Source organism: Chlamydomonas reinhardtii, chromosome 1 (assembly GCF_000002595.2).
Source record: "Chlamydomonas reinhardtii strain CC-503 cw92 mt+ chromosome 1, whole genome shotgun sequence".
In the NCBI taxonomy this organism is placed as follows: Eukaryota; Viridiplantae; Chlorophyta; class Chlorophyceae; order Chlamydomonadales; family Chlamydomonadaceae; genus Chlamydomonas; species Chlamydomonas reinhardtii.
Genome location: NC_057004.1, coordinates 5,359,544 through 5,385,772, shown reverse-complemented (window position 1 = coordinate 5,385,772; position 26,229 = coordinate 5,359,544). Strand labels below are relative to the sequence as shown.

Genomic DNA, 26,229 nt, shown 5'->3' with positions numbered 1-26,229 from the left:
GAAGTCGATCCTTTCTTGGAGAGTTTAATGACGAGGGCTACAGCGCAGGTAGCTACACATGGTCAACGCGAAGTGAGCTCGTAGCCCAACAGTAATGGACATATCGTAATGTTAACCGAGCCACTAAGTACTAAATGTGAGCCGAAGACCCAGGGGTTCGTTGGGCAGCGGCTGGTGCCGGGCCATCTGCAGCCCCACATTGCCTTCGTACCCCTCTCACGGATGTGTGCCTGGCACGGAATTCGGCCTTAACCCAGCTCCACCCCAGGACTCCAGCCTAGGCCTGATTGCATCATCCGCACCTTCAGCTTCTAGCATCAGGAGGGCGCAAATTAACGCCCGTCACCACCCCATCCTGCCATGCAACATCCCACCGCCCTGCCCACCGCCATCCTATCGACACCAAGCAGCAGACCCCCCTCCTCCCCCCCCCTCCTCCTCCTCCTCCTCCTCCTCCCCCTCCTCCTCCTCCTCCTCCTCCTCCTCCTCCTCCTCCTCGTCAGGAGCGCGCAGTGAACATGTCCTCCACCCGCACCGGCATCTCCAGCACGGGGCTGGCCGCGAAGCCCTCCAGCGCACGGAAGGCACCCACAGCCCCAGCCTCCACCATGTCCACCACCTGCGCGAGGCCGCAACATGTACGATGTCGCACATTAGCAGGACGTGAATTGCAGTAACAGAGGAGAGCAGTAGCTGGGGCGTTGAGCCCAAGGTGCCGCTTCAAGCCCACACTAAGCGCGCGGCACAAAGGTAGGGGTGGGGAAGGGAAGGAAGGTGTATATGCATGTCGGCACTCACCACACAGCGCTGTGCTCTCCGGTCTTTCCCGCCCCCGAACAGCGTTTGCATTCGCCGACTGTACAGCTCCTGCGGGGCTCACCACAGCGCGAAAAGGGTGAGCGCAACAAGCCACTCGGTGGGGCGAAGCTCGGACACATGGACAGCTTGACCGACCACTGCGCACCTTTGAAGGCGGTAGTTCATACTCCACGACAAGCGACACGCCCACTGGCAGTAGGTCCTTGGGCAACGCCTGAGAGCGCGCACAAGGTCCAAGCTGTGAGCATGCGTACGGTGTGCAGGTAACTGTGCAAGCGCAGACAGCTCTGCGGTTGGCGTGTCCCACACCATGCCGATTTGCATGGCCTCCCAGCTCCACCATCCGCGCCCCCACACCTTCAGGCAGACGTCTGTGGTGGCAAGGACACACGGCAGCTGCTCCACCTCCCGCGCCGCGCCGGCATCCAGCCCGCCTCGTTCCCGCAAGCTTCCTGCACACACAGCGCGGCACCCAGCTGAAGCACCGGGCGGCAGGGCCGGAATGCCATCCTTCACCTCTTGCCACCACTGCCTCCCACAAAGCCATTCTCCGTGTGCGCACCTGTCGCACTCCCGACTGACGGACCTGACGCCCCGCCGCCGGCCGCTGGCGGCCCTGCCGAGCCCGAAGTGGCAGCAGCAGCCGGCCCGAAGGCCCCTCTTCGGAAGTTTGTGATCGCCAGCTCGCGCTCCTTTTCCGTCAGGTCGCTGTGCTGTGTGCGGCGCCAGGTGGAGCAACCGAGGGCAAGGCGGCGGGTCAGCGAGTGTGTGGTAATTGGTACTGGTACATGCAGCCATACACAAGGCCCATGGCAGCTGCAGTCCACGGAGCGTGGCCCGGATTGCCACACAGCTGACGTGTGGCCTCTGACGCGAGGTTTGCATTGCGCACAACAACACCAATCGCAATGGCCGTGACTCTTGGAACTAGCTCACGGCCCTGAACCCTCAAACTCACAATGGCGGTGACCGCGAAGGCCCGTGTTTGCAACAACGCGTGCACGACCGCATCCAATGTGTCACGAGCGCTGCACACACAGCGGAAGCCAACAGGCAGGGCCCGCACACATGTCATGTGTTCGACAAGCACAACAAGGGCAAAGGGTCTACCACCACGGTCACCACGGTCGTAGCAAGAGGGCGCTACTGGGAGCTGCATTGCGGGCGCTGCACTGGCGCTGCGCTGGCCTGTCCGGTGTTGCTCGTGCTCATTCAAAGTGCGGTGTAAGTGCTCAGTCGAGGTGCGGCATGGCGTGGCGCGGCGTCACACACGCACCTGCAGCAGATGGCCAGGTGCCGCGGGTTGGTGGTCGCCTGCAGGGCCTGCAGCAGCTCCAGGAGGGTGGCCTGCAGGGCGCATGTGTGGATGCGGCCGGTCGCCTGGTGAGCTGGAGTGATCGCAGTTGACTCATGCATCCGCCAACCACCCACCAAGCACAAATCTCCTGACCCTGGACGTCTCCGCAGTCGACCCATGCGCCAAAGCCACCTTCAGTACCCCCTTGATCCCGCATTACATCATCCCGAGCTCCTGGACTTGCTTTTGGGTAACCCTCCACCCCCAGGCTCCAGACAGCGTTCCGCCCGACAAAACCAGGGGCGGCAACCCCCGCACGGCCCCCGCACTTCCGCACGCACGCACCAATTTGGCCTCCCTGTTGCCCACGGCTGCGTAGTAGTGGTGCAGGCCCACAGGGCCCGCAGGCTCTGTGGCCATTGTCTGGCGGGCTCCTGCCACAGGCGCGGCAGGCTGTGAACGCCTCAGTCCGAGGCAGCGCCTAGAGCAGAACTCGCAGTGGGTGGCGCGGTGAATTGTGCCATATGTATGAGTGCGTTTTTTACGTCACGGCTTAATGGGCGTCTTCAGCATAGAGCGGGTCCTGAGAGTGTTGCAATTTTGGCGCGACGGTACTCTGGAGAGGTCAAATGCTCAAAGGCAAATTATTATGGTTAGTTATATCACACATGCTCACTGGGATGGCTGAAACTGGTTGCTCCCTGAATAATCGTTGGCATGGGTGCAAGGTAACGCCCGCATCCGTTCTTCAACGAGTTTTGCATGAATTCTTCTCCTGCGCCTTAGCACAGCTTTTGTCACGACTTGTCCCTTCTTTTTGAATCGTAGTATACAAGCCAACATGCTGTGCCGGACTGTCGCGCCGACCAGGCCTGCGGGCGTTGCCCGCAGTGTCCGCTCCGTTCGCCCTTCTCCAATTGCGCGTGTGCCTCCCATGAAGGCCACCGCTTCCACTGCGGAGAAGAAGGCCGAGGCTGCCGAGGGTGCGTGGATGTGGGACATGCTTTTCCGAGCGCGCTGCAAGTGATCGCGTGTAGCTAAAGCGGCGTGCGTTGCTCCCATTTACTTGCAGTTGAGGAGGAGTTCGACGGCCCTGAGGTCAACCCCAGCACCCAGGAGGTGAGGGCACGTTCGGCTCGGCGTCTGCAAGTTTGCTCGCTCGGGCTCAACGCTTGGCCAATTGACTGCAGGTTGCTGCCTTCATCAACACTCTGTGCAATGACACCGAGATCGCTGAGATGCACCTGAAGGTGTGCGGACTTGAGAGCTTCCTGCGGATTTGCTTGCGTGGATGCTGGGGGCTTTCCCTTTTTAGCCTTGCCTCACTGCAGCTCCGGACCCGCGTCACTGAGCATACTAAATTATGTCCTGATAACAGATGGGCAGCTTCGAGCTGAAGGTCAAGCGCAGCGTGTCCGGCGGTGCCCCCGTCTACGCGCACGCACCGGTTGCTGCCCCCGCGGCGCCTGCCCCCGCCGCGACTGTGTCCGTGGATGTGCCTGCCCCCACCGTGGAGGACACCGTGGACGAGTCGCTGGTTTACGTGAACGCGCCCAAGGTGCGGCGCGGGCACCTACTTGGTCTGGGGGCAAGCGGCGCGCAGCAGCTGCAGCTGTGAATTGGAGGCATGGCGTTAGGGGGTTGAGGCCGGCGTGGGACTGTCATGCACGCACGGCCATGGAGGGCTGGAGTGCTTCCAAATGGATGCTGTGCAAGGGAATGTAAATGGGTTACATGGACTGGGGTTGGGATGGTAGCCCTTGATGTGGACCGTCGGGGGGGGGGGCGAGTAGTGCTGGCGTTATCCGCGCGTAGCGACAGGGCAGGGCAGGGTTTGCTCGAGGCGAAAGCTTGCAAGCGAAGGGGGTGGGGCGAAATCTGGAAAGCACAAAAGCGGGCCACAATTGGGCAAACTTCATGCATGCGTTACAGCCAATAGCAGGCGGCGCCGTCACGAGCACGTAGGCAATGTTGCTATTGTTGCGCACGTCATCTGAACCGCATGGCCACTATGTTCACTCCCCGGCATTGACACCTGTCCGCTGCAGGTCGGCGTGTTCCGCCGCGGCAAGTACGCGGGCGGCAAGCGCGTGGGCAAGGGCAACCTGATCGAGGTGGTGAGTGGGGTGGCGCGGGCGGCAGCCGGCCCGGTTCTCTGCGGCTGTGGTCGGCTGGGATTGCTGACACCGCTTTTCGGCTGAGCGCACGCGCCCGCGCACGCACATGCGCATGCGTGCTTTGCTTCCTTGCTTGGGGTGGTGGGCTGCGGGGGCGTGACGACACTGGGGCACTTGGGCTGACGGGCGCAGCAGCCCGGCCATGGCTCCCTGGGCATGACACTGACAGCGGCTCGGTTCCCCCCGGCTTTGCCGCTTGTTCTGCTGGCAGGGCGCGCAAGTGAAGAAGGGCCAGTGCATCGGCTACGTGGAGCAGCTGGGCACGTTCGTGGAGGTCAAGGTGAGCAGTGGCGGGAGTAATAGCTGCGGCAGCAGCAGCGGCTGGGGTTGCGGCGGAGGGGGGGGGCGATGCCATGTCATGGAGCGAAGGGGTCTGGGCTGCTGGCATGCGGAGTGCTGGGCTGTTGGGCTGTTGGGCTGTGTGCACATGACACATATTCATAGCGAGCGCACTGCTATTGCCTCGAATGCAGCTGCCTACGGGGTGCAGGTGTAAAGAACCCAAGGCCACCACTGCGTCGGCCACCGCATGAGCGCAATCCGCCACTTCTCACGCCGCACGCCGCCGCCTCACCTTCCGCTTGTGCCCGCCCTCCCTGCCCCTCTCCCCGCTTCCCTCCCTCCCCCGACCCTTTGCAGTGCCCCATTGCCGGCGAGCTGGTCAAGGTGCACGTGGAGGACGGCAAGCCAGTGGAGTACCAGCAGCTGGTGGCGGAGGTGGCGCCCTTCTTCGGCGGCCACATCATCGGCGACAGCAAGTACGCGTAAGCGCTCTCACTTTACCAAGCACATAAGAGCAGTTTTGCGGAAGCCGCTGCTCAGCTGTCAGCTTTGGACAGGGGGCTTGACGGGGGCGCGGAGAGCCACACAGCTTTGTAACGTTGGAGTAGTAAGGCTTTGGTGTTGGAGGTGATCGAGGTTGGTGTGCGGGGTGCGGGCGGGCGGGTAGCATGGCCTGGCTTGGGGAGCACGGGACCCGCAGTTGCGCTGGTGGTGTGCTGCTGACTGGCGCTCGGGCCGATTTTGTTATTCAGGTTCTGAGCCGCTGGTGGCAGCGGGACCGCCCTGGGTACGTGTGTGCATATGGTTGGCCGTGAGGTGGGTGTGTGATGCACTGGCTACGGCGGACTCGGGTCTGCAGGGAACCGCTCTTGTCGGGTTTGTACGTTTGCGCACACGCTGCATTCGCAAGGGTCACGGCGGCTGTGGCACCCACCCTCGCGCTACGGGCAGAGGGCTTGGCTACAAAGAAGCAGCAGACTGGTTGCTTGGAATGACAGGGACCCTGGCTTTCTCGGATGCGGCATTGCGATGTGGTATGTATAACGTTGTATGCGGGACTTGACGGCGGCGCGGAATGGACGCGGGGACTGTGCCAGGGCCGCAGTCCTCCGCTTGGCAAGCCGCTTGGGTGTTGGCAAAGGCAGGCAAGATGTGTACAAGTCGCGCTTTAATGCGTGACAACTTTGAAATGTAAAGTAGAAAGCAACTGAACAACTGAGTACACGTGTCGAGCCAGGCGTGACTGCGCGGGGGGGGGGGGGGGTCAAAGAGGGCTGCGGTCTCGGGGGGCGCGGCCTCATGTCCAAGGCGGGAAGACCAGGATGACGGGGCCGAGGCAACGCCACAGAACCCGCTCCATTTAACCGATTACTCTGTATGAGACTGCACGTTGCCTGCTTCCAAAAGAGGATCAGACGGCGACTAGACACTCGAAGGCAACCCGGATCGGTTCGGTGGATTTGCCCATGCAATTGGCGCAGTTAAGCGACTATTTGGTGACCAGGAATCAAGTCCTAGTATCAACATAACATAGTTCACAATCCAGCAAAGGGCTGCCAATCTCGAGCGCTGACAAACCCCCGCGTGAAGAAACGACTTGACTTCCTGGTCGCTTGTGAAGGCAGACCGCTGCCCCAACTCTTACACAGAGAAACTTACTAAGATGGCACAAGAAGCAATGGCTCAGGCCATCATTGAGCAGACGGTGGTGAGCTTGGCGCGACAGATGGAGCAGCAAGTGGACCGCGAGCTCAATAAGCTTGATAACCTCGGCGAGGATGACATTGAAGCAATTCGTCTGAAGCGCGTGGCTGAAATGAAGAAGCGGCAAGAGAAGATGAAAGAATGGGTGGCACGCGGGCACGGCGAGTACAACGAGATTCATTCGGAGCAGGACTTCTTCAAGGAGATGAAGGGAGAGGAGCGCATGATTTGCCACTTCTATCGCGAGAACTGGCCGTGCAAGGTGGGTTTTGCCCCGCGTCCTCCGCCACGGGACTACTGCGCCACCTCCCTCCCATGCCCCGGTTCAGCCGAGAGTCTTCTAACGCCCGCATAACATTCCTCACCTCAGGTCATGGACAAGCATCTATCGATTCTGTGCAAGAAGCACTTGGAAACCAAGTTTGTCAAGGTGAGGAAGGAGGGCCGCTCCGGGTTCCGACTCAGCCCGATGGCACAGTCCGTGGGGTCGACAACTAAGGATTAAAAGCTGCCCAGGTGTTGTGCCCAGTGCTGCTGCAATGTGGGCTTGAGACGACGATGCAGTTCGCCGCGTAGCCACCTGTCCCCGATGACTAGCGCACCGTTCATGCGCTGCATCAGCACCGCTCACTCTCACGCCGTAAGCCAGCGCGTAAAAACTAACACCTGCATGGTGCACCAACTGCATCCCAGCTCTCCACTGCCCTCAATACTCACGTGCTCACCCCGCCGCCCCCCTCCATGCCTGCCTCCGTACACACGCAGCTGAACGCGGAGAAGGCGCCCTTCCTGACGGACCGGTTAAAGATCTGGATGCTGCCCACCCTGGCGCTGATCCAGAACGAGAAGACGGTGGACTACGTGGTGGGCCTGGACCAGGTGAGGGGCTGAGGGCGGAGCAGTATCCGGCGGAGGAGACCCTGGCACAGCAGCCCTTGCAGGGGAGGGGGGAGATAGCTGCATGCCTAGCGTGCCGGTGTGGGGAATGCAGCAGGGGTTACACGTGTGGATGCGGGGGGCGGGGTTCGGGTGCATGGTCAGCCTGGGGCTGGAGCCAGCAGCTGATCCGGTGGCCAGCAGCTGCCAGCGGCACGGTGTCACACCTAGGGGTCATGACCGGACGGAGCGGGCCGGGGTCGTGCAGCACGGGGCCGGCGAGGGGTGATCTGTGCCAGTGGTGTGAGACGGCGAGCTAAAGCCAGAGTCGGCATGCTTACTTCGTAAGAGTCACCAAGTCACTTTTCTCAGGAAGCAAGCACACACACCGCCAGGACCGCATCACAACACAACACCATAGCAGTATATTCATCTTCGTGTGCGACCTTGTCCTGCACCCGCAGCTGGGCGGCAAGGACGACTTTGAGACGTCGGTGCTGGCGGAGCGGCTCGCAAAGAGCGACATGATTGACTACGACTGGAGCGCGGGCGGCAAGGCGGCGGCGGCGGCGCCCAAGGGTATCCGTAAGGGCGGCTCCAAGTCGTACAAGAAGACGGAGTCGGACGAGGACTCGGATTTTGACGATTAAGCTCAGGCAGCAGGGGGTGGACAGGGGGTGGCCGACCAGGCAGTGGGCACTGGGCGGCGGCTTAGTTCCCGTCAAGGCAGGGGCGGAGTACTGGCGGGCCGCTTGGCTTGGGTTGAAGGCTTGAGGAGCTTGACGGGGCCTGCGGAGCTTGGCTGACGGAATGGGGACGGGGCGGCTGCAGCGTCACCAGAACTGACCAGTACTCGGTGGTGGTCGGCGGGGAGGTTCATGCCGTGGGCTGTGCTGCGGAACATGCTGGCGTGTAGACGTGTGGCATTGCGAGCGAGTCGGCATCGACCAATTGTGACAGTCCGCTGCAGTCCGATAGGACCATGATTGCGTCTCACAGACAATACCGCACACGCAGGTATGGCGAAGCAGGTGAACTGTGCCATTGCCGTTCTCGTTGGTTGGCTGTGCGTGGACGGAGTACCGTACATAGTGTGTGGATGGTATACCCACAGACCCTGCTGATGACGACACGAGTGCGGCGGCCAAGATCCGGCGCTGTTGGTTGGTGCTAGGCATCGCAGTCTCGGATGGCTGACTGAGAGGGACACAAGGGAGTGGTACACAACGAATGATGAAGTGTGCATACCTATGACCGGCGCATTGGCCGTGCGCAAGATTGCAGCGTTAGGTGGCACGGATGCGGGATGTCCATACCGTACGGTAATGTAGCCGTTGCAAGGGCAGTTATGGCGCTACCACTGCTACCAATGCATTAGCATGCTGTAAATGTTCAAGAAGAGTACCGCATACGAGGGCCTCCAACCTCCATTGCTTGCCACCGTGATCTGCCGCCGTCATGAGCGCACACATGTTCGACGCTGACCATGAGCCTATCTGTGCAATTCCACCAACACACCTACACTCCTGCAAATCATACACCTGTCTGTCAATACGTCTATGCCATGACCAGTACGTATCACCTCACGCATGCATATAGTTTACAACAGCCAATAACATGTACTCCGAAGCGCGAGCAGATCTTCTGCACAGGCCCCGTGTGACCAGCTCGCCTCTCAGTCGGCCAGTAGGCCCAGTCGCTCAGTGAGCAACATGTCCTCACCCACACCCCACACCTGCGTGGGCGCATCCTCCTGCCACAGCTGCGCCTCAGTACCGGCATCAAACGCCGGCGTCGACCCGGACCAGCCGCGGCCGGCGTCCACCCGAAGCAGCTCACCTCCAGCCGCCACCCCTGCGCTTCTGCCCGCACCTGCGCCTACTCCGCTTCCCGCGCCCCCTGCACGCCCGCCGCCCTGGCCACCGGGGCCACCCGTCTCGGCTCCGAGCGCGCGCTCCTCCTCCGCAACCATGGCCCTCAGCGTATCCAGCAGCCGCTCCGTCGCCGCCACCTCCTCCCGCAGGGCCCGCAACCGCGCCTGCCGCTGCTCCCGCGTCGGCTGTGCGCCAGCGGCGCCGCCGGCCTCGCCGGCCTGCTCACTCGCCGCCTCCGCTTCCTCCGCCGCCGCCAGGGCTGCCGCCGCCGCTGCGTCGGCCGCCTCTGCGGCGGCACGGTCCTCTTGCAAGAGCAGCGCCAGCAGCTCCGGCGTTTCAAAATTACGCGGATCATCCAGAAGCGAGGATGCTGCTGCCGCTGCTGCCACGGCTGTAGCAGCACCAGGCGTAGCAGCAGCGGTCGCGCCCGTTCCGGCGCCGGTTGCCTGTGCCTGCCGCGGCCGGCCAGCGCCACTAGCCGCACTGCAGCCTGCACCTGCACCAGCTGACGCCAATGCCTGTCGTGCGGGTGCCTGCAGCGCGCCGCCTGCCACGGCTCGGCCGGCCACGCCCTCCAGTACCACGTGCAGCAGTCGCTCCGCCTGCTCCTGCTGCTGCCGCTGCTCCTGCACCTGCTGCCGCCGCTGCCGCGCCGCCACGGCCGCCTCCGCCGCCTCCATCTTCAGCGGGCCGAAGTCAACCTCCACTGGGCCCGCCGAGGCCGCGGCCGCGTACAGGTCCTGGCCCTCAGGCAGCTGCCCTGAGGCCCCAGGCTCCGGCCTAGCCGCGCCCCCGCTCACCGCAGACTGCGCGGGTGCACCTGTGCGCACGAGGCAGGAGCCGTCCCAGGACCGAGACCGCTTCAGCACCGGCAGCGCCCTGCCAGCAGGCAGCAGCGCGGGCGGGCGCGCCGGCCGCGGCGCTTCCCGCGGCGGTATCGCCCCACGCACGTGTCCTTGCCCCGGCCTGCCATGGAGCCCGGGCTGCCGGCGGCCGTGCGCGCCCGCGCTGCTGCGGTAGGGGTAGGAGTAGAGCTCTGTGAGCGCCCGCTGTTCCGCCAGCACCAGCGCAGATGGCGGTGGCGGCGGTGACGGGGCCCCCTCTGCTCCTGCCGACGCGGCGGTGGCGGCCGCCGTCCCTGAGCTCGCTGGTCTCTGAGCCTCAGTCACACCGTAGCGGCCAAACCCGTTGGCGCTTGCTGCTGCGGCCGGTTGCGGCGGTGGTGATGCGGGGGCGCTGCGCCCGGCTGATGTGCTGGGGCTTGCTGACCTGGAAGGTGGCGGCGGCGCGTGAACCCTCGACAGCGGGTCACCTCGTGGGCCCGGCCGGACTGAAGCACCGACCTCCCACGTGGGTGCCGCTACCGCTGCCGCAACCGCTGCCGCTTGTGGCGCAGTCGGGTTCGGAGAGGGAGGCCGCGAGGTCCAGGAGTCGCTGGGTTGCGCAGGGCCGGCCTGAACACCCGGCTGGGATGCTGAGCCCGGTCCTGGCCTTGAGCGGCTGGACCCGCCGCTATGGGGACGCACAACCCCTGGCATGCTGCTGCTAGTAAGTGGTAGGCAGCTTGCGGTCGGCTGCTGCTGCTGATGGTGCTGCTGCTGCTGCTGCTGCTGCTGCTGCTGCTGGGGCTGGTGCGGTTGCTGTTCGTGTGGGTGCGGCTGGCTCCAGCTGCTGGTCTGTGCCTGCGCATGACCCTGCGGGCGTGCATGTGCCGCCGGCGCTGCTGTTTGTGCACCGGCTGCTGCTGCGGGTATGGGCACATGCCCCTGTCTCTGATGGCCACATTGCTGTGGTTGTTGACCGTGTTGGTGCAGGTGCTGCTGCAGGTGCTGGTGCTGGTTGGGCGGATGGGTGGGCGGTGGGTGGCCGTGCCCGTAGATGGGCCCAGACTGCGGGCGGGGCCCGCCAACAGCAGGCGCGGGCGGCGCTGGTCGTGGCGCCATCAGGGCGCCCATCCACAGCTCACACGCCAGCGGCGCGGCCTGCCCGCCGGCTGATCCTGCTGTTCCAAGGCCTGACTGCTGCTGCTGTGGCGGCTGGCCGGTGTGCAAGCAGCCAGCAGCTGCAGCGGGGTCGGCCGGCTGCTGCTGACTGGGCGTTCGTGCAGCGCTGGGACCGGAGGTGGCGGCTGAGGACTCGCAGCTTTGCAGGATGAGACCCGCGTTCAGGCGGATCTTCTTGCGCGGACCTGCGCGTATGCAGGGTTTGCACGGTAGCAATATTGATACCCGTGCTGCGCTGTATGTATCTTACAGCCTACAGGTGATTCGTGCGTGGGCCTGACGTTGCAGTGGCGGTGGCAGTGGTGGCGAGCGCACGCATAACCCACCCAGCGGCAGGCCCAGGGCTGCCAGCGCCGAGTCATCCAGCTGCGCCACCGAGCGGGCATCGTGGCCGGCCCGCGCGAGCTGGTCGTGGTACTTGTCAATGCGAAGATACTACATGCAGGGAGATGTGGTAGTCAGATGTAAGGGCGGTATTGCATATGTTGAGTTGCGGCCCCGACGAGGAGAGCTGGGACGGGGGCTGGTGTGGTGCTCTTGCAGCTCAGCTAGGCAGGTGTCGCACAGCCTCCCTGCGCACCTGTAGCCACGCCCGCAGTGAATTGCCCGTCATTCTGCAGGTGAAAGACCTCACATAGCTAATAGGGAATGTGAACGCAGGATGGATGCAAGCTATCGCGACTGAAGGATGGGCAGGGACAGCTCGGGCAACGTGCCATTCACGAGGTAGGGTAGGGATCTGTGTATTGTAGGCGCGATGCACAAAGGTAAATTTATGATTTTTTTGCTGGGTTCAGGGTTCGGCGCTGAGTGGATCCACACGAAGTCCATGCAGGCACAATGAGCACAACGAATTTTGCTGAGGCTGCATAGAATAGAGCACGTCCGCTGTGCTTATCATCGGCCCCTGTGCCGTCCATTAGCTCGCTTGTCTAGCTTGTCATCCTTTAGTGGTAGGTGCAAGCCCACCTCGACCATCAGCACCATGAACGCCACGATGCAGCGCAGCGCCGTTGCCGGCCGGACCAGCGGCAAGGTAGGCCTTGTTGATGAGTCCAATTTGCGACCCTCGCCCGCGCATCTGAGCAGCGACGTGGCCTCCTGGTTGCCAGCCCTCCAAAGACCCTCCTCTGCAAGCGCTGTGCCAACCAGCCCCATCAAACGCGTCTGGTGCTTCCATGGGTGGTTGCTTTGCGCGGCTCGGGATGAGCGATGTACAATTTGTTGGGCAATCGGCCCACCGCGGTCCATACATCATCGCACGTCCCATACTTTGCTTGCAGGTGGCCACCACGGCCCGTGCCTCATCCATGGCTCGCCCTCGCCTGCCAATTGCTGGCCGCGTCGCTCGCCGGTCCGCTGTGACTGTTCGGGCGGTCGCTGAGCCCGTCGTTGTCGACAAAGCAGTCGAGGCCCCGGCGAAGCCTGTGCCCAGCGGTGGCGACCCCTGGGAGGACGAGAAGTGGACCAAGTACAAGTGAGTTGCGTGGATGATTTATTATCGCGGGGAGAGGGATCCTGCTCGGTATACTGGCCGTCCGTCGGCCAGCGGTACCGAACCCGTCTGTGCAGTCGCAACCCTGCTACAGCACCGCTCGGCCCGGCCGCCGGCCCCTCCGTGATTGCCCTGCCCACCCAATCTGCCCGCTGTCAGCAACCTGACAGCTGGTTACCCCTCTTGCCTCTCGCCAACACACAACACCTCAACAGTCAACACCACCCCTGCCGCCTCTCCTCCTCGCCCCACACCTTCCCTTCCTCCCCCCACCCATCGGCAGGTGGACCGTGTACCGCGGCGTGGCGTACGACCTGACGCCCTACCTGGACCGCCACCCCGGAGGGCGCTGGCTGCTGAACCTGGCCATCGGCCGCGACGCCACCGCGCTGTTCGAGTCCTACCACCTGCGCCCCGAGGTGCGCGCCTGATGGAGGCGGCGGGACGACTGGGATGAACGGGGACAAAGGATGAAAGGGGTTGCGGAATGGACGGGGGCTTTGCGGGAACATCCGCAACCAGGTGCGGGAGGTTCCGGCGGTGCGCTTGTCCTGCGTCTGGCTTCGGGACAGGACGAGGGTGCTTCGCTGTGGACGTGCCTGGTCACGGGGACGGGCGCAGCATCATGCGGAGGGGCGAGGGCAGGGCCGTGCGGGCGGTGGACTTGCCCCGAGAAACACGGACGAAAACACGCCGGGCAGGTCTCGGCTCCACTGCAACAATTGCATGAAAGTCACACCCCGACCGCAAGCTCACCGCCCGCAGGAGCGCCACCACCGCAATACTAATGCACATGACAGCCGGCTGCCCCTGTTGTGCCGCTTGGTGTTCCCCGCCCGCTTAACTAATCATGAATGTAACTCCCTCCCTGCAGGTTGCCGCCTCCATGCTGAAGCGGCTGCCGGTGCTGGCCGACTTCCCGGTGGACGCCGTGCCGCCCTCGCCGCGCCCCAACGACTCGGAGCTGTACAACGCCATCCGGTGAGGGGGCCGGCAGGGCAGCAGCAGGGGGGGGAGAGGTGTGGAGGGGTCGGAGGAGGAGGAAGAGGACGCTGTGGAGGAGGAGAGGGAGGAGGAGAGGGGAGGAGGGGAGGGGAGGAGGGGAGGGAGGAGGGGAGGGAGGAGGAGCGGGAGAAGGGGAGGGGAGGAGCTGGTGGTAGTGTTGCTGTTGGTGCTGTTTGGGGGCCACGCGTGAGAGAGACGGAGAGCGAGAGGAGGGTGGGTGGGAGTGGCGCGTTGGCGGCACAGCAGCACCAGCAGGGAATCCGTGTAGGCCGGAGGGAGTGGGGTGGGAGCGGAGACAAGAGGGGTATGCGGAGGCAGGCAGGCAGGCCTCCCGAGGCGGCATAGAAGAGGAGCTGGCATCAGCAGCAGGCGCGGGCCGCGACAGCAACGGCGGGGTCGGCAACCGGGTTGCCGCAGGTGTTGCTGAGCGGTACGGTTGGCGCAGACGCAGGACAAAGGAAGCCGGCGTACCCTCCCCCTTTGCGAGGCGTGTCCCAATCGCCCGTACTCATGTGCTGACCGCGCATGCCGCGCCGCCCCCTGCCGCCCCGCCCCCTCTGCCGCCTCACCCCTTTTCCATAGTGAGCGTGTGCGCAAGGAGGTGTTCAAGGGCACCGAGATCAAGGGCGCGCACCGCTCCGGCAGCGAGGGCGCGGCCTTCGCGGTGCTGGGCTACGCCGCCGCCATGTACGCCCTGTACACCTACGACGCCAACCCGCTCACCGGCGCGCTGCTGGGTGGGTAGAGCCGGGGGAGGAGCAGCCAGAGGGGGGGAGGAGATTGAGGAGGAGGAGGGGGCTTTGAGCTGGCTGGGGCGGCGGCGGGAGCGGGGCGGGGATGGAATGGTGGGTGCGGAGTGGGTGTGGAGTGGCGCCAGGAGATGACCAGGAGCGAGAGGAGGCGGATGCGACGGCGGGTTAGTCCGGCCAAGGGATGCATGCGGGAGGGAGGATGTCTCAGTTGCGGGGCGGGCCGATGACTGAGCTGCTTATTGCGTGACCACACCTTAAAGAGATGGCTATCACACAAACAAGCCTAATACCTGGACGCAAAACGCACTACGCATACGCACAGGCCTGGGCGGCGCCTGGATCGGCCTGACCATCCAGCACTGCGGCAACCACGGCGCCATGTCCACCAACCCGGTGGTGAACAACCTGATGGGCCTCACCAACGACCTGGCGGGCGGGTCCAGCCTCATGTGGCGCTACCACCACCAGGTGCGGGTGCGGGTGCGGGTGCGGAGAGGGAGGGCGGGCGGGCGCGGGAGGGCGTGTGCGGGAGGGCGTGTGCGGAGAGGGCGGGCGGGCGCGGGAGGGCGGCAAGCGGGAAAGGGGTGCCGGGAAGGAGGAGAGGGATAAAAGGCAGCTGGCGGAGAGGGGTGAGGCTGGGAAGGGTTGAGTAGCGAGGGGTGGGAGTGTGGGACGGGACGTAGGGGACGAAGCTTGACTGAGAGTGGGGCGGCATGGAGCGGCATGGCAATGTGCGCTTGCGACAGGAGCGACCAGGAACGGATCTCATGCAGCAGATTGCCAGTTTATGGCAGGGGCAATGACACAACACCGAGGGCCTGTCATTTTCCCTCCTTGATACATGTCGACGCCTCCCCCTCCTCATCTTCCTCCGCCTCCGCTCAGGTGTCCCACCACATCCACTGCAACGACGACGCGCTGGATGAGGACGTGTTCAGCGCCTTCCCCATGCTGCGCTTCGACGACCGCCTGCCCAAGGCCTGGTACCACCAGTTCCAGCACGTCTACATGTGGGCGCTCTTCCCCTTCCTGCAGCTGGTGTTCCAGGTGCGTGCGCGGCGGCGCGGCGTGGGTGGGCGAGGCGTGTGGATGCGGTGTGTGTGTGTGTGTGTGTGTGTGTGTGTGTGTGTGTGTGTGTGTGTGTGTGTGTGTGTCGGGGTGGCGGGCTGGGACCAGGCGCATGGCGGGGATTGCGGCGAGGCGTGTGGCGCGTGGCGGGGCATGCGGGCTTACCTTATCTCCTGCCTCACGGCTCAACACGCGTGGCTGTACCCCTCTCCGCCACTGCTCCGCCTCATCCAACTCCTATCGCCCGCCTCTCCTCCCCCGATTGGTTCAACGTTAACCCCCGCCTCCCCTCCCCCGCTCGTCCACATACAGATCGGCGACTGGCAGGCGCTGCTGACCAACCGCACCGTGGGCGCCACGCTGTACGGCGCCTCCAACTTCGAGCGCCAGACGCTCATCGCCGGCAAGCTGGCGCACTACTTCCTGCTGTACGGCCTGCCCGCCTTCCTGCACGGCCCCACCGCCATGCTGGGCGGAGCCGCCGGCTACCTGTTCACCCAGGTGCGCGGGGGGCAGCTTGGGGAGGGGCGGGCGGGGAGGGGATGCGCCGTGTGAGGAATGGGGCGCCGGGTTGGCAGGGCTGGCGGAATGAGGGGCAGCAGCAGCGGTGGAACGCATCTACCAAATTGTGCTTGGCTTGCAAATGGATGCTGGGGCTGCTGCGCCAATTTACCGGTTTACGGTGCCGTTCGCTACGCTGCCGTTTCATTCCCTGCTCGCCACGCTCGCCGCAGTCCATCGTGCTGGCCGCCACCTTCGCCGTGTCGCACAACGTGCCCGAGACCAAGCCGCTGGACCCCGGCCCCACCCGCGAGAACCTGGACGAGAGCGCCGTGACGCGCGACTGGGGCGTGCAGCAGGTGCTGACCTCCGCCAACTGGGGCGGCGTCATCGGCAACTTCTTCACCGGCGGCCTCAACCTGCAGGTGGGTGGCAGTGGTGGTGGCAGTGAGGGGCGTGTGTGAATGGGTTTGGGCACGTGGCTATGGAGTTGGCACATGGGGAAGAGCCAATTACATTGAGAATGGAGCGGGGGGCAGTCTCGCTCTCTATTGAGCATCTCTGTAGGCAAGTTTTGGCAGGGCTGCTCTTTCGCACCTCCCCAGCCGTCTGCTCACTGGCTCAGCAAAAGCTCCCAGCGCTGCGCAACTTAGCACCCACACACAGACACACATCTAACACCGCTTGCCTGTCCTCCCCTCTCCGCACCGTCTACCACTTCCTTAACTAATCATGAATATAACCCCCACTCCCACAGATCGAGCACCACCTGTTCCCCGCAATCTCCTTCATGCACTACCCCGCCATCTCCAAGATCGTGGCGGACGAGTGCAAGCAGCGCGGCATCCCCTACTCCCACTACGACACGCTGCCCGAGATCCTGGGCCGCTTCGTGCGCTACATGAAGGAGGTGGGCGCGGCGCCGCAGAAGCCCGTCAAGCGCGACGGCGAGATGCTGATGCTCTCCAAGTTCTAAGCACCCAGCTAGCGGATTGGGACTTACACCCTTTGTCGGTGGTGCGGATGAGGATGAGGATGCGGATGCCGGTGTTGCATTCTGAGGCAGCTGCTGGACCGGCTAATGGCTGTGGTTAGTGGCTGCGGGCGGAGAGAAGCACGTGCGGCGCGCTGCAAAGGCCTCGGGAGGGAGCCAGGCAGCAGAGGATTTAGCTAGGCTTGGGCGTTGCGGGACGTTTGTGCGCTTTGGCGCGGAGGGGCACACCCCCACACCAGGGTGGCCCGACCGCGCCTAGGCACACTGCGACCTGGGTGGCAGCCGTGACTCGCGAGTGGGCTGCAGGACAGGGAAGAATGCGGCGAGAGATGACTGTATGAATAGCTCAGCGGAGAGTTCATGTTTGTGTTAACGGTGGGTGGGATGTTGCCGGCTTCGTGCCGCGGAATGTGGTGCATCTGTGGTGCTGTGGAGATGGGTGTGTGCGAGTGTGTGGTACGCCGGCCAGACGTGTGACCCTGGGCGTTCGATCATGCGATCCCTCGAGTGAGGTGTGATGCGTGCCGGTTTCTTGCTTTTGCCAAGCGTGAGCGTGACGGGAGTGTGAGCGCGAAGCAATCAGCATTCGTGAAGTTTTGAAAGCTGTGTTTGATGGCGAGTCTGCTCTGATGGCAAGCCTGTGGTTTGTGGACTTGTGATGTGGTGGTGTGGAGAGGACTAGTTGGTGACGGCGCGGAAGCAGCGCGCTGAGGTGGCCGCGGTCGTGCTGGGTTTGGCGATCCACACCCGAACAATCTCGTACCCCGCAAAGTAGCACGGTTCTAGGACCCACCTGAGACGCTGATGTCTGTCGTGCACGTGTCTTGGTGTTGGTTTGCACCTTCATGTAAACAGAAGAGGCTTCTGTGCAGGCGGCACACGACTTACACCGCCTCAACAGTACATGGCAGGGGAGGGCACTCCCCTGGTACATGGGGAATGTGAGCCTTGACCGCCCCCACGCCTACGCCCTTGCGCCAAATCGCCAATGCCCTCACATACATACGCCCACGCCGGCGGATGACCCAAGGGATGACCCGATGGCCTGAGCGCCTGCCATTGCGACGGATGCTGACGGTCCATTTTGGTCGCAGTCAGGATAGGATCGTCGTGATGCGGTTCCCGTCATCGGGGTCTCCGCCGGTTGCGGTTGCTGTCGGCCTCACGGCCTCCTTGTAAAGGACAAGCTGACGGCGCGAGGGTACGATGAACAGACAAGGGCAGCGAGCCAGCGACAGCCCCACAGCGCACAGCGCACGCACTAACCAGGGCGCAAGGCTTATGGGTGCTCTTTGGCGCATGGGGGCATGCGGGATCGCTCCGGGTTCGTGCCCAACTTGGTGGCAAGCTGTTGCATTGGCGTCTACTCTTAACCTTGCGATACAACAACGAGATATACTAGTTCAGTCCACTCAACAAGACGCGCGATTTCAGGATCTGATACTGCGATTGTTTCAGCGGCTTAAACTGACCGCCCAGTAGCGATGGATATCTTTGAGCAGGCGGATGGTGAGATACACGTGCTACGCAGCGTGGGTTGAGGCCATCGTTGCGGACATGCCGGAGTTCTAAACTGCATTTATGCTCGCAGTGTTCACGCCCAGCCGGGCGGTTTTGCAAGAGGAGGAAGAGGCAGCAGCCCCGTCTGCGTCGGGGAATTTGCGACCGGCTGTCTGCGTGGTGAGCGCGGAGAGCGAGGGGGTGCCTAAGGGTAGAGGGCCCACCCCCAGCGGCTGTCTGCAGCTCTCGAGGACATACCGTCCATGCTGTTTGATTTGCTCTGACAACCGCCCCTCAAACTCTTCCTGCTCACCCAGTGGAACAAGTCCCGTGTGCGGGAGCTGTTCCCGGAGGGCCTTGCATGTGACGTGCTGGTAAGACTCAGGAGAACGAGTGGGCACGGGTGAGCTCACGTGCAGGGGAGGGCCATACGTACGTATGGATTCTGCTACGCATGCGTTGGGCATTCTTTTACCGCAGTTTGGTTCCTGAGCCCCTAACTGGCGTTGCCGTGCAGGTCATTGCCACCTGCCCAACCTCGTGTGCACTGGTCCACGGGATACCCGGCAAGCAGGTGGGCTGCCGCCGCCCGTAGCAAGCACGCCTGCTGGCATGGCCAAACAGGCCTAAACCGATACTGTCTTCACGTGTATACCGCATCGCCCTTGCCGTCTTCCACTCCTTGCAATGCGCACAAGAACTCGCCCGGCATGCCCTATTCCTTCCTGCCTGCCCCCGCATAGCTCATTGGCTCGGTGCTTGCCCCCGGCGTGAGCCTGGCTGGTATCTCCCTGGGGGCGGAGCCGCTGCCCTCCGACCGCGTGTGCGCCATCTACGCACTCGGCAGCAGCAGCGGCAGCAGCAGGGTGCTGCTGGTGGCGTGTCAGTACGAGGTGGCGCGGGAGCGGGCGGTGGCGTGGTCGCGGGCGCTGCTGGGGCAGGTGGCGGCGGCGCACGTGCTGGTGCTTGGCGCCATACCGGCAGAGCAGTTTCGGGGGCAAGGTGCGTTGCGGCAAGGGGCGGGAGGCGATGCGAGCGGACGAACTGGGCAGAGCGAGGACGATAGTACAGTATGTTCTTTGTGTGGGGTCACGCTTCTGCAGAGGCAGTGTGGCGGAGCTCTGGGGGTCTCGACGCATGCCTCGGACTCCACACCTCAATCCCCATCACGCCCACCCGCCACAATACCTATGACCTATCACAACTCCTGCACGCCCCACCCAACCTTCTGCACGCCCCGTCGCCCACCAGGTGACGCCAGCCAGGAGGAGCTGCTGTTCCTGTTGCGCACACGAGCGGCAGCAGCAGCAGCAGCAGCAGTTGGGCGGCCAGCGGCGCCGCTGCTGCCCACCGGCACGGTGGTGGGCGGGCTGCCGGCGGCGCTGCTGTCGCACTGCCAGGTGGGGTGGGTCACATGGTAGCGGGCTGGGAAGGAGCAATCTGCCGTTGCTGTGACAAGAAAGACCTCGCAGACTCCGCGACTGAGCATCAGGCTTGTTGAGCGCGAGTGGAAATTGAAGGAGTACACTGCTTGGTACTACCGTAAGTAAAAGTGACACTGTACGTTACGTCGTCAACCAACCTTGCGCAGGTCCGGGACCAGTCGGCGGAGCTGCTGGTGGCTGTGGAGATGGTGCTGGAGGGACGGGCGGCGCTGGTGGAGGCAATGGCGGCGGCGCTGGCGGCGGTGCTGAGGGCGCGGGCCGTGGGCCACGCGGCGGAGGCGCTGGCAGGCGGCAGTGCCGTGGTGGCGGCGAGGGCCACGCTGGGGTTGGGGCCGGGGCCGTGCGACGTATACGTTTAAGGGACAGCGGCAGGGTGGTTGTGGCATTGCGTGTAGGGGCCTTTAGGCGTGGGTGGAGGAGCCTTGGAGCTTGAGACTGGCCGGCGGAGGGCTGCAGCAGGAGCGTCATCCCGGTGGACTTGGTCCCTGACAGGACTGGGATGCCGAGTGCAGGTCGTTCGGCATCCTCATCTGAGCCAGGTGTGCAAAGATTGGCGTCCACGGCATGTATCGGTGCTGTAAAATGCAGTTGGCTGAACTTTACGCAACAGCGACCTGACGCGACCACGTACAAGTACGACGGCCGATTGGTGGTCGCCATTTGGGAAGCCGGGTTCCAAGCCACAATCAATAACAGAGCTAACTGCTAATACATTCTATTCATTGAAGCTAACTCTGCTGAAGACCATCAGCTCTTGCTTGCCCCTCCACATTTTAGCCTCACCCATCAAGCTTTGACACACCGAGTAGCATCTTAACATACATTATAAGATCCCAGAAGGTCACGGCATCCTTGCGCGGACCCCGCTCGCAAGCCGAAAAGCCATCGTGACTCTGCGACTTCTCCCAGGCGCCCGCCGAGTAACAGCCTCGTATGCCAAGCTCAACAGGTGAGTCTCGCTCGGGTTCTGGGGCGGGTCGGTGCTCGAAGGCAACCCTTGGCGCAACGGCGCAAGCGCCAACGCCAGCGCGGTCGCTCGCCGGAAGACGCCCGTTGCCGCCGCGGTGTGTTATTTTGTGGCGCCTTGCTGTCTTACGCATATGTAATATACTCGCCTACACATTAGCCTGGCTTTCGGCTGTGTCCGCTGCCTGTTGCGGAGGAGCTGCACACATCGCATGTGGGGAGATGACTGGGCACTGCAAGCCATAGCTTCCCGAGAGCATGTCATTCATAGAAGCACGCGTCCCTTTGCACATTCATACCCAGTCGTGCGACACCTGACCCAAACGGCTCTCCGTGCCCTTTGGCATTCGATTTCCGCACAGACTTGTGACGCCGCACCCTGACGGCCCGCACTACCGACGCTCGCACGCGAACATGGGACGCGGTCGCATATCTAATACAGGTGCGAAACAATGTCAGGCACATGCACAGCCCTGCATGCGCTGCTGGCAAGTGGGTTCCGGGCCGCGCGCGGCGTTAAGGTTCCGCCGCTGCCATCAAACATAGACGTGAACCCGCGTCATTCACTGGTCCGCAGGCATGAACCGTGCCGAAAGCCGGACACAGCACCAGGGCAATCACTTGTGCCAGCCGGCCCTGGCCGCGGCCCACCACCAGCGCCAGGCTGCCCGCTGCCCCACGCAGCCGCCGCAGCCCCAGCAGGCCGCTCACGCACCGCGCCGCCGACAGCAGCAGACGCGGACACAGCAGCCCCAGCCGCAACAGCACCACCAGCGGCCGCCATCAGCAGCGGCCCACGGCCGCCATACAACCGCCGCAGCGTCTGCCAGCAACGCCATCGTGTTGCCCATTCTGTTGCTGCTCCTGGCGGCGCCCAGCCTGCGCCGGACCGCGGCCGCCCAAGTCGTGACGGACGCCTCCACCCTGGAGTCATCCATAGTGTCCGCCATCCGCACTGACATGCTACGGCAAGAGGCGGCTGCCGCCACGGCCGCGGCGCTGGGCCACCGGCGGCGGCTGACACAAGCGGTGGGTGAGCCGGGCTTTGGCCTGCTCCCAAGCGAGCAGGGCGATGAGCAGCAGCAGCAACAAGAGGAGGGCGGCTGGTGGGGCTACGTCGAGCCTCAGGCCTTGCAGCGACAGCAGCACACGGCGGCACACGACGGTGCCGTCACCGTGCATGCCACCGCCGCGGCCACCAGCACAGCCGACAGCGATGCCCAGCATCAGCAGGAGACCCGCAGCGCTGCTGACGCCGCCATTGATGAGCTGGACGCGGCCACCGCGGAGCTGGCTGGAGATGTGGCTTACTGGCGCGACGACACGAGTAGCAGCAGTAGCAGCAGTAGCAGCAGCACCAGCACCAGCACCAGCACCAGCGGTGGCAGCAGCAGCCCCGAGGAGGTGGTGGACCACTGGATGGAGGCGCGCATCATGCAGCAGCTCATCACCGCCATGAGCACCAACACGGGCACCTACGGCACGTACCCGCCCCCGGCTACTCCCAGCCCCACACCCAGCCCCACTCCCAGCCCCACACCCAGCCCCACTCCCAGCCCCACTCCCAGCCCCACTCCCTCCTCGCCTTCCCCGTCTCCGCCCAGCCCTTCGCTTCCCTCTCCTTCGCCCTCTCCCTCGCCCTCCCCATCGCCCGCCCCATCGCCCTCCCCCGCTGCCAACACAAACACCACCAACAGCAGCAGCACTGTGGACGTGCCTGCCGGCTCCACCACCCAGCTGTTCGCCTGGACGCCCGTGTTCCCCAGCCCCGCCAAGCTCCAGGCCATGTCCCTCAGCGTGCTGCAGTCCCTCGGTGCGTCCAGCGGCAGCAACGTGACCGTGACCGTGTTCGCAGCCTTTGTCTCCACCGTCTACCGCCTGCGCCACGGCGGCTCCAGCAACAACAACAACGGCGGCGGCAGCGGCCGGCGCCGCCTGGCCCAGACAGCAGGGGCCAACTCCACTGCCAGCATCAACAGCACGGCGGTGGCGTGTGTGACCTGCAACGCCACCACGGAGGCCGCCATGGCGGCGGCGCTGTGCGCCCAGCTGGGCCTGACTGACTGCAGCCGCGTGGCCGTGTCGTGCCTCAACGCCTCCCGGGCCACCGCCGCCTCCTCCTCCTTCCCCGCGCTGCCCGCCTCCGGCACCAGCGACGCCGTTGCCAGCGACTGCTCCGTGGCGCACATGTCCGCAGTCTTCCTGGTCAGCAACTCCACCGAGCAGGCGCAGCTGACGCTGTCGCTCCTCACCACGCCCATCGCGCCCACCGCGGCGCTGTCCGCGGCCGGCCTGGGCAACATCACCTCGCCGCAAACGCCCGCTGACACGGCTTTCTCAGCCCTGCTCAAGGTCAGCATTACCAACGCGCCCAAGGCACTCAGCGCCACCGGCAGCACCTCCACCAGCAGCACCAGCTCACTCTCCGTCAGCGACGCCGTGGTCGCTGCCAGCCTGGCGTCCGTGCTGGGGCTCAGCGCCGGCCAGATTTCCATCGCCAGCGCCGCCCCCGGCACCAACTCCACGGGCGCCGGCAGGAGCGGCCTCGGCGGCGGCGTCATCTCCATCCCGCAGGCGGGCGTTGACACCAGCGCTGTGGTACCCGGCTCGCAGACCGGCCCCGGCTCCAGCGACTCCAGCTCCTCTTCAGAGTGCAACCCCAGCTTCGCCAGCCTTTGCGGCGGCGCCGCCGTCGGTGCGATTGTCGGGGTGTCCTTTGGCGCCGTGGCCCTGGTGGGCGCAGTAGCGCTGCTGGGCTTTGGCCTCCTCTCGCGCGGCCGCTACGGCTCCGACCCCGGCAGCAGCACCCGCTGGTCCGTGCACAACGGCCTGTCGGAGCGCACGCCCGTGACCTCCATGCGCCACATCAGCATGCCAGGCGAGGGCACCGCCGCCTCCGCAGTCGACAGCCGGCTGCCGCCCACCAACGCCGCCCACGTCTCCGGCGGCGGGCACTACAGCCCCAGCCCCAGCATCATTAGCCCGGTCGTGGTGGGGCCCGATGGCGCGCTGCTCACCGCGAGCAGCAGCACCGCAGCGGCGCGGTCGCTGTCGACGCTGTCGGCGCCGGGCGTGATGCACGCGCGCGGCAGTGCCGTGATGTGGGAGCCCTCGCCCTGGCGCCCCGGCTACGTGCTCGGCGGCGCGGCGCCGGCGGCGGGGTCACCGCCGCCCACGCACCTGCCGCCGCTGTCACCCAACGCCCGCGCCAGCCTGGCCGCGTCGCTGTACGCCTCGCTGCCGACACACGCGCCGGGCCAGGTGGCCACGCCACGTGCGGAGGCCGCCGCCGCCTCCGCCTCCGGCGGAGCTAGCAGCGGTGGCGGCAGCGGCATTGGCCGCTACAGCCTTGCCGCCGGCGACGTGCCTGCCGGTGCGGTCATGCACCACACGCCCGCCCACGGCGGGCCACACCAGCCTGAACAGCGACAGGAGGCCGGCGCGGCGGCGACGGCCCCAGGCGACGCCGACCGGGCCAGTCCTGCCGACACGGCGGCGCTGATGGATGCCTACCGCCGGCTGCTGCACGCCAGCCCCGGCAGCAGCGCCGGCGGCGCCGCCAGCCCCGCCATGACCATGGCACCCACGGGCATCCACCTAGGCACTCGCGTGCTGGACGGCTCCGCCAGCGGGGCCTCGCCTATGCTGCCGGTGCCGCCGCGGCAAGCCTTGCCGCCGCAGTACGCGCGTCTGCGCATGGACACAGCCACACCCACGGTGGTGACCAGCGGCAGCGGCGGCAGCTTCCTGGCCGCTGGCGGCGTCATGTCGCCCACGCGCGCCTCGGCCGCCGCCTCGGCCGTCGCGGCAACGCCGCTCATGCAGAGCATCAACGCCCTGTCGGCGGCCGGCGGCGCCGGCGCCACCGCACAGGTAGTCGGCACCACTCCTGACGGTGGGCTGCTGCTGGCGGTGCGGCCGTCGCAGATGTCACCGGCGTCGCTGGCGCCCACGGCGCCATCGGTGGCGCCCGTGCACGGTCGCGGACCGCGCGGCATTCGCGGCGCGGCTGGCTACAGCAGCGCCGCAGTCGCCTCGCCCTCGTCTGCCGGCGGTGAGGCCGCCACGGCCGCCGCAATCGCCAACTATTACGCGGCGCGGGCTAGCCTGGCGAGTCTGGCGATGCAGGGGCATGCGCTGCAGATGGCACAGCCCTCACCACTGTCCCGGTCGGTGGGCCCGGCATCGTCCGTGGGTGGCGGCAGCATGCATTCGCACTCGCCCTCATCCTCGATGGGTGGTGGCGGCGGCAGCGTTGCGGGAGCGTTTGGCGGCGCACGGCAGCGCGTGGTGCCGCTGGCGCCGGCTGCGGGTACGGCAGCCCCGCCTGCTGCCCCGTAGAAGCGGGCGGCGCGGTGTGAGCCCGCTATGATGACAGGTCGCAGGATGGCGTTGGTTCCGTGTGTCGTGGTGTTTGTGGCCGCTGTGGGTGCGTTCGGGACTGGGGCTGTTGTGAAACTTCATCCGTTGAACACTTGTGTGCGGGGTTGCCGCACACTACACACTGATGTGTTTAAGATAATAAACGCACTGCTACGGCAGCGCTCTTAGTGCTTCATAAACGGGGATGGAGTTATTTAACAAAAGCGCTAGCTGCGCGCGGTAACCTAGATTGCCACATGAATGCCGTGCCCTGATGCTGAGCTGACCCGTTTGACATTTTACTTGCTCTTGCGGATGCACAGATGGAAGGTTCTTAGTCCACCCGAGGGATGCCCCTCATATTCATCCGAGTTACGTACTGAGACTTTCTAGTCCGTGCGTTACCATAAGTGCATAGTGTGCCCGTACCGTACGCGTGACATGTGCGTGCATCGCCTGCCCTCACACCACTTTGTGTGCATGGACCGCCTGCAAAAGGCGAAACAGTCCTGTTAGAAGAAGTGAGGCGGTGCAATATCCGTCGGAAGCAAAAGTGGAGGTGGTATGTATCCATCCTGTGCAAGGTGGATGCAAGGTGATATGCTTGCGTGTCGAGTGCCTTGGCGCTTGGAGTTGAATCGCTCCGCAACATATGTGACTTGCAGACTGGGTGCAAACGACGATTAGGATGCAACACGGTGACAGTAATTTATCTGCACAGGACCCGTACAGACTGAGAGAAGTGACTTACCAAGCGTTCAGTGCTGACCGATGGGATTCCTTCATGGCGACAAGCAATGATGGGCAATGAGTCCAAGACTGCAAGAGGCGGTGGGGGGCCCCGGACGGGCGACTCAACCTGCCTGTCGACACATTGATTGATGGTACTGTGCATCGGCGCATCGCAGCATGGGGCTCGAAGATATAGCAGGCTAGGGGCGTGTGGGTCCTTGGCCAGGTAGATACGAGCATGTACAGGGCGCATGCCTTCTGTGCGAATGCGGAGAACCGATGAGAACGGCACCAGCGGCGTTGTGAGCTGTGCTCACAGTGTAACAAGCGTGCCACAGCTTCCGTGCCTTTCCAACCCGAGCTTCCAGATTGTTTGC

General features: G+C 64.5%; 7 protein-coding genes across 7 annotated transcripts; 5 read left to right on the top strand and 2 right to left on the bottom strand.

Annotated features, from left to right (window-relative positions):
* Window positions 1–15: 15 nt before the first annotated feature.
* On the bottom strand, window positions 16–2,767 carry CHLRE_01g037900v5 (uncharacterized protein). Its single transcript, XM_043058751.1, has 8 exons — window positions 2,462–2,767; window positions 2,096–2,166; window positions 1,778–1,847; window positions 1,382–1,532; window positions 1,177–1,271; window positions 965–1,033; window positions 799–867; window positions 16–619 (listed from the first exon to the last, which is right to left on the bottom strand). The coding sequence occupies exons 1-8, from the start codon at window positions 2,534–2,536 to the stop codon at window positions 500–502; spliced, it is 720 nt and encodes a 239-aa protein (XP_042928665.1). The 5' UTR covers window positions 2,537–2,767; the 3' UTR covers window positions 16–499.
* Window positions 2,768–2,904: 137 nt separating this feature from the next.
* On the top strand, window positions 2,905–5,782 carry CHLRE_01g037850v5 (uncharacterized protein). The gene is made up of 7 exons (XM_043058750.1): window positions 2,905–3,099; window positions 3,189–3,235; window positions 3,307–3,366; window positions 3,495–3,674; window positions 4,165–4,233; window positions 4,505–4,573; window positions 4,933–5,782. The coding sequence occupies exons 1-7, from the start codon at window positions 2,958–2,960 to the stop codon at window positions 5,059–5,061; spliced, it is 696 nt and encodes a 231-aa protein (XP_042928664.1). The 5' UTR covers window positions 2,905–2,957; the 3' UTR covers window positions 5,062–5,782.
* Window positions 5,783–5,957: 175 nt separating this feature from the next.
* Window positions 5,958–8,555, top strand: CHLRE_01g037800v5 (uncharacterized protein). Its single transcript, XM_001690066.2, has 4 exons — window positions 5,958–6,541; window positions 6,650–6,709; window positions 7,045–7,158; window positions 7,620–8,555. The coding sequence occupies exons 1-4, from the start codon at window positions 6,239–6,241 to the stop codon at window positions 7,803–7,805; spliced, it is 663 nt and encodes a 220-aa protein (XP_001690118.1). The 5' UTR covers window positions 5,958–6,238; the 3' UTR covers window positions 7,806–8,555.
* Window positions 8,556–8,565: 10 nt separating this feature from the next.
* Window positions 8,566–11,781, bottom strand: CHLRE_01g037751v5 (uncharacterized protein). The gene is made up of 3 exons (XM_043058749.1): window positions 11,613–11,781; window positions 11,359–11,467; window positions 8,566–11,217 (listed from the first exon to the last, which is right to left on the bottom strand). Exons 1-3 carry the CDS (start codon window positions 11,643–11,645, stop codon window positions 8,831–8,833), a joined length of 2,529 nt encoding a protein of 842 aa, XP_042928663.1. The 5' UTR covers window positions 11,646–11,781; the 3' UTR covers window positions 8,566–8,830.
* Window positions 11,782–11,936: 155 nt separating this feature from the next.
* CHLRE_01g037700v5 (uncharacterized protein) lies at window positions 11,937–17,710 on the top strand. Its single transcript, XM_001690065.2, has 10 exons — window positions 11,937–12,068; window positions 12,316–12,509; window positions 12,811–12,946; window positions 13,402–13,508; window positions 14,115–14,269; window positions 14,607–14,752; window positions 15,170–15,331; window positions 15,665–15,853; window positions 16,087–16,278; window positions 16,611–17,710. The coding sequence occupies exons 1-10, from the start codon at window positions 12,018–12,020 to the stop codon at window positions 16,827–16,829; spliced, it is 1,551 nt and encodes a 516-aa protein (XP_001690117.2). The 5' UTR covers window positions 11,937–12,017; the 3' UTR covers window positions 16,830–17,710.
* A 510-nt stretch (window positions 17,711–18,220) lies between these two features.
* CHLRE_01g037650v5 (uncharacterized protein) lies at window positions 18,221–20,385 on the top strand. The gene is made up of 7 exons (XM_043058748.1): window positions 18,221–18,356; window positions 18,439–18,527; window positions 18,665–18,721; window positions 18,865–18,921; window positions 19,091–19,349; window positions 19,599–19,747; window positions 19,939–20,385. Exons 1-7 carry the CDS (start codon window positions 18,332–18,334, stop codon window positions 20,149–20,151), a joined length of 849 nt encoding a protein of 282 aa, XP_042928662.1. The 5' UTR covers window positions 18,221–18,331; the 3' UTR covers window positions 20,152–20,385.
* A 55-nt stretch (window positions 20,386–20,440) lies between these two features.
* On the top strand, window positions 20,441–26,188 carry CHLRE_01g037600v5 (uncharacterized protein). The gene is made up of 3 exons (XM_043058747.1): window positions 20,441–20,741; window positions 21,121–21,200; window positions 21,336–26,188. Exons 2-3 carry the CDS (start codon window positions 21,173–21,175, stop codon window positions 25,097–25,099), a joined length of 3,792 nt encoding a protein of 1,263 aa, XP_042928661.1. The 5' UTR covers window positions 20,441–20,741; window positions 21,121–21,172; the 3' UTR covers window positions 25,100–26,188.
* The last annotated feature ends 41 nt before the right edge of the window (window positions 26,189–26,229 follow it).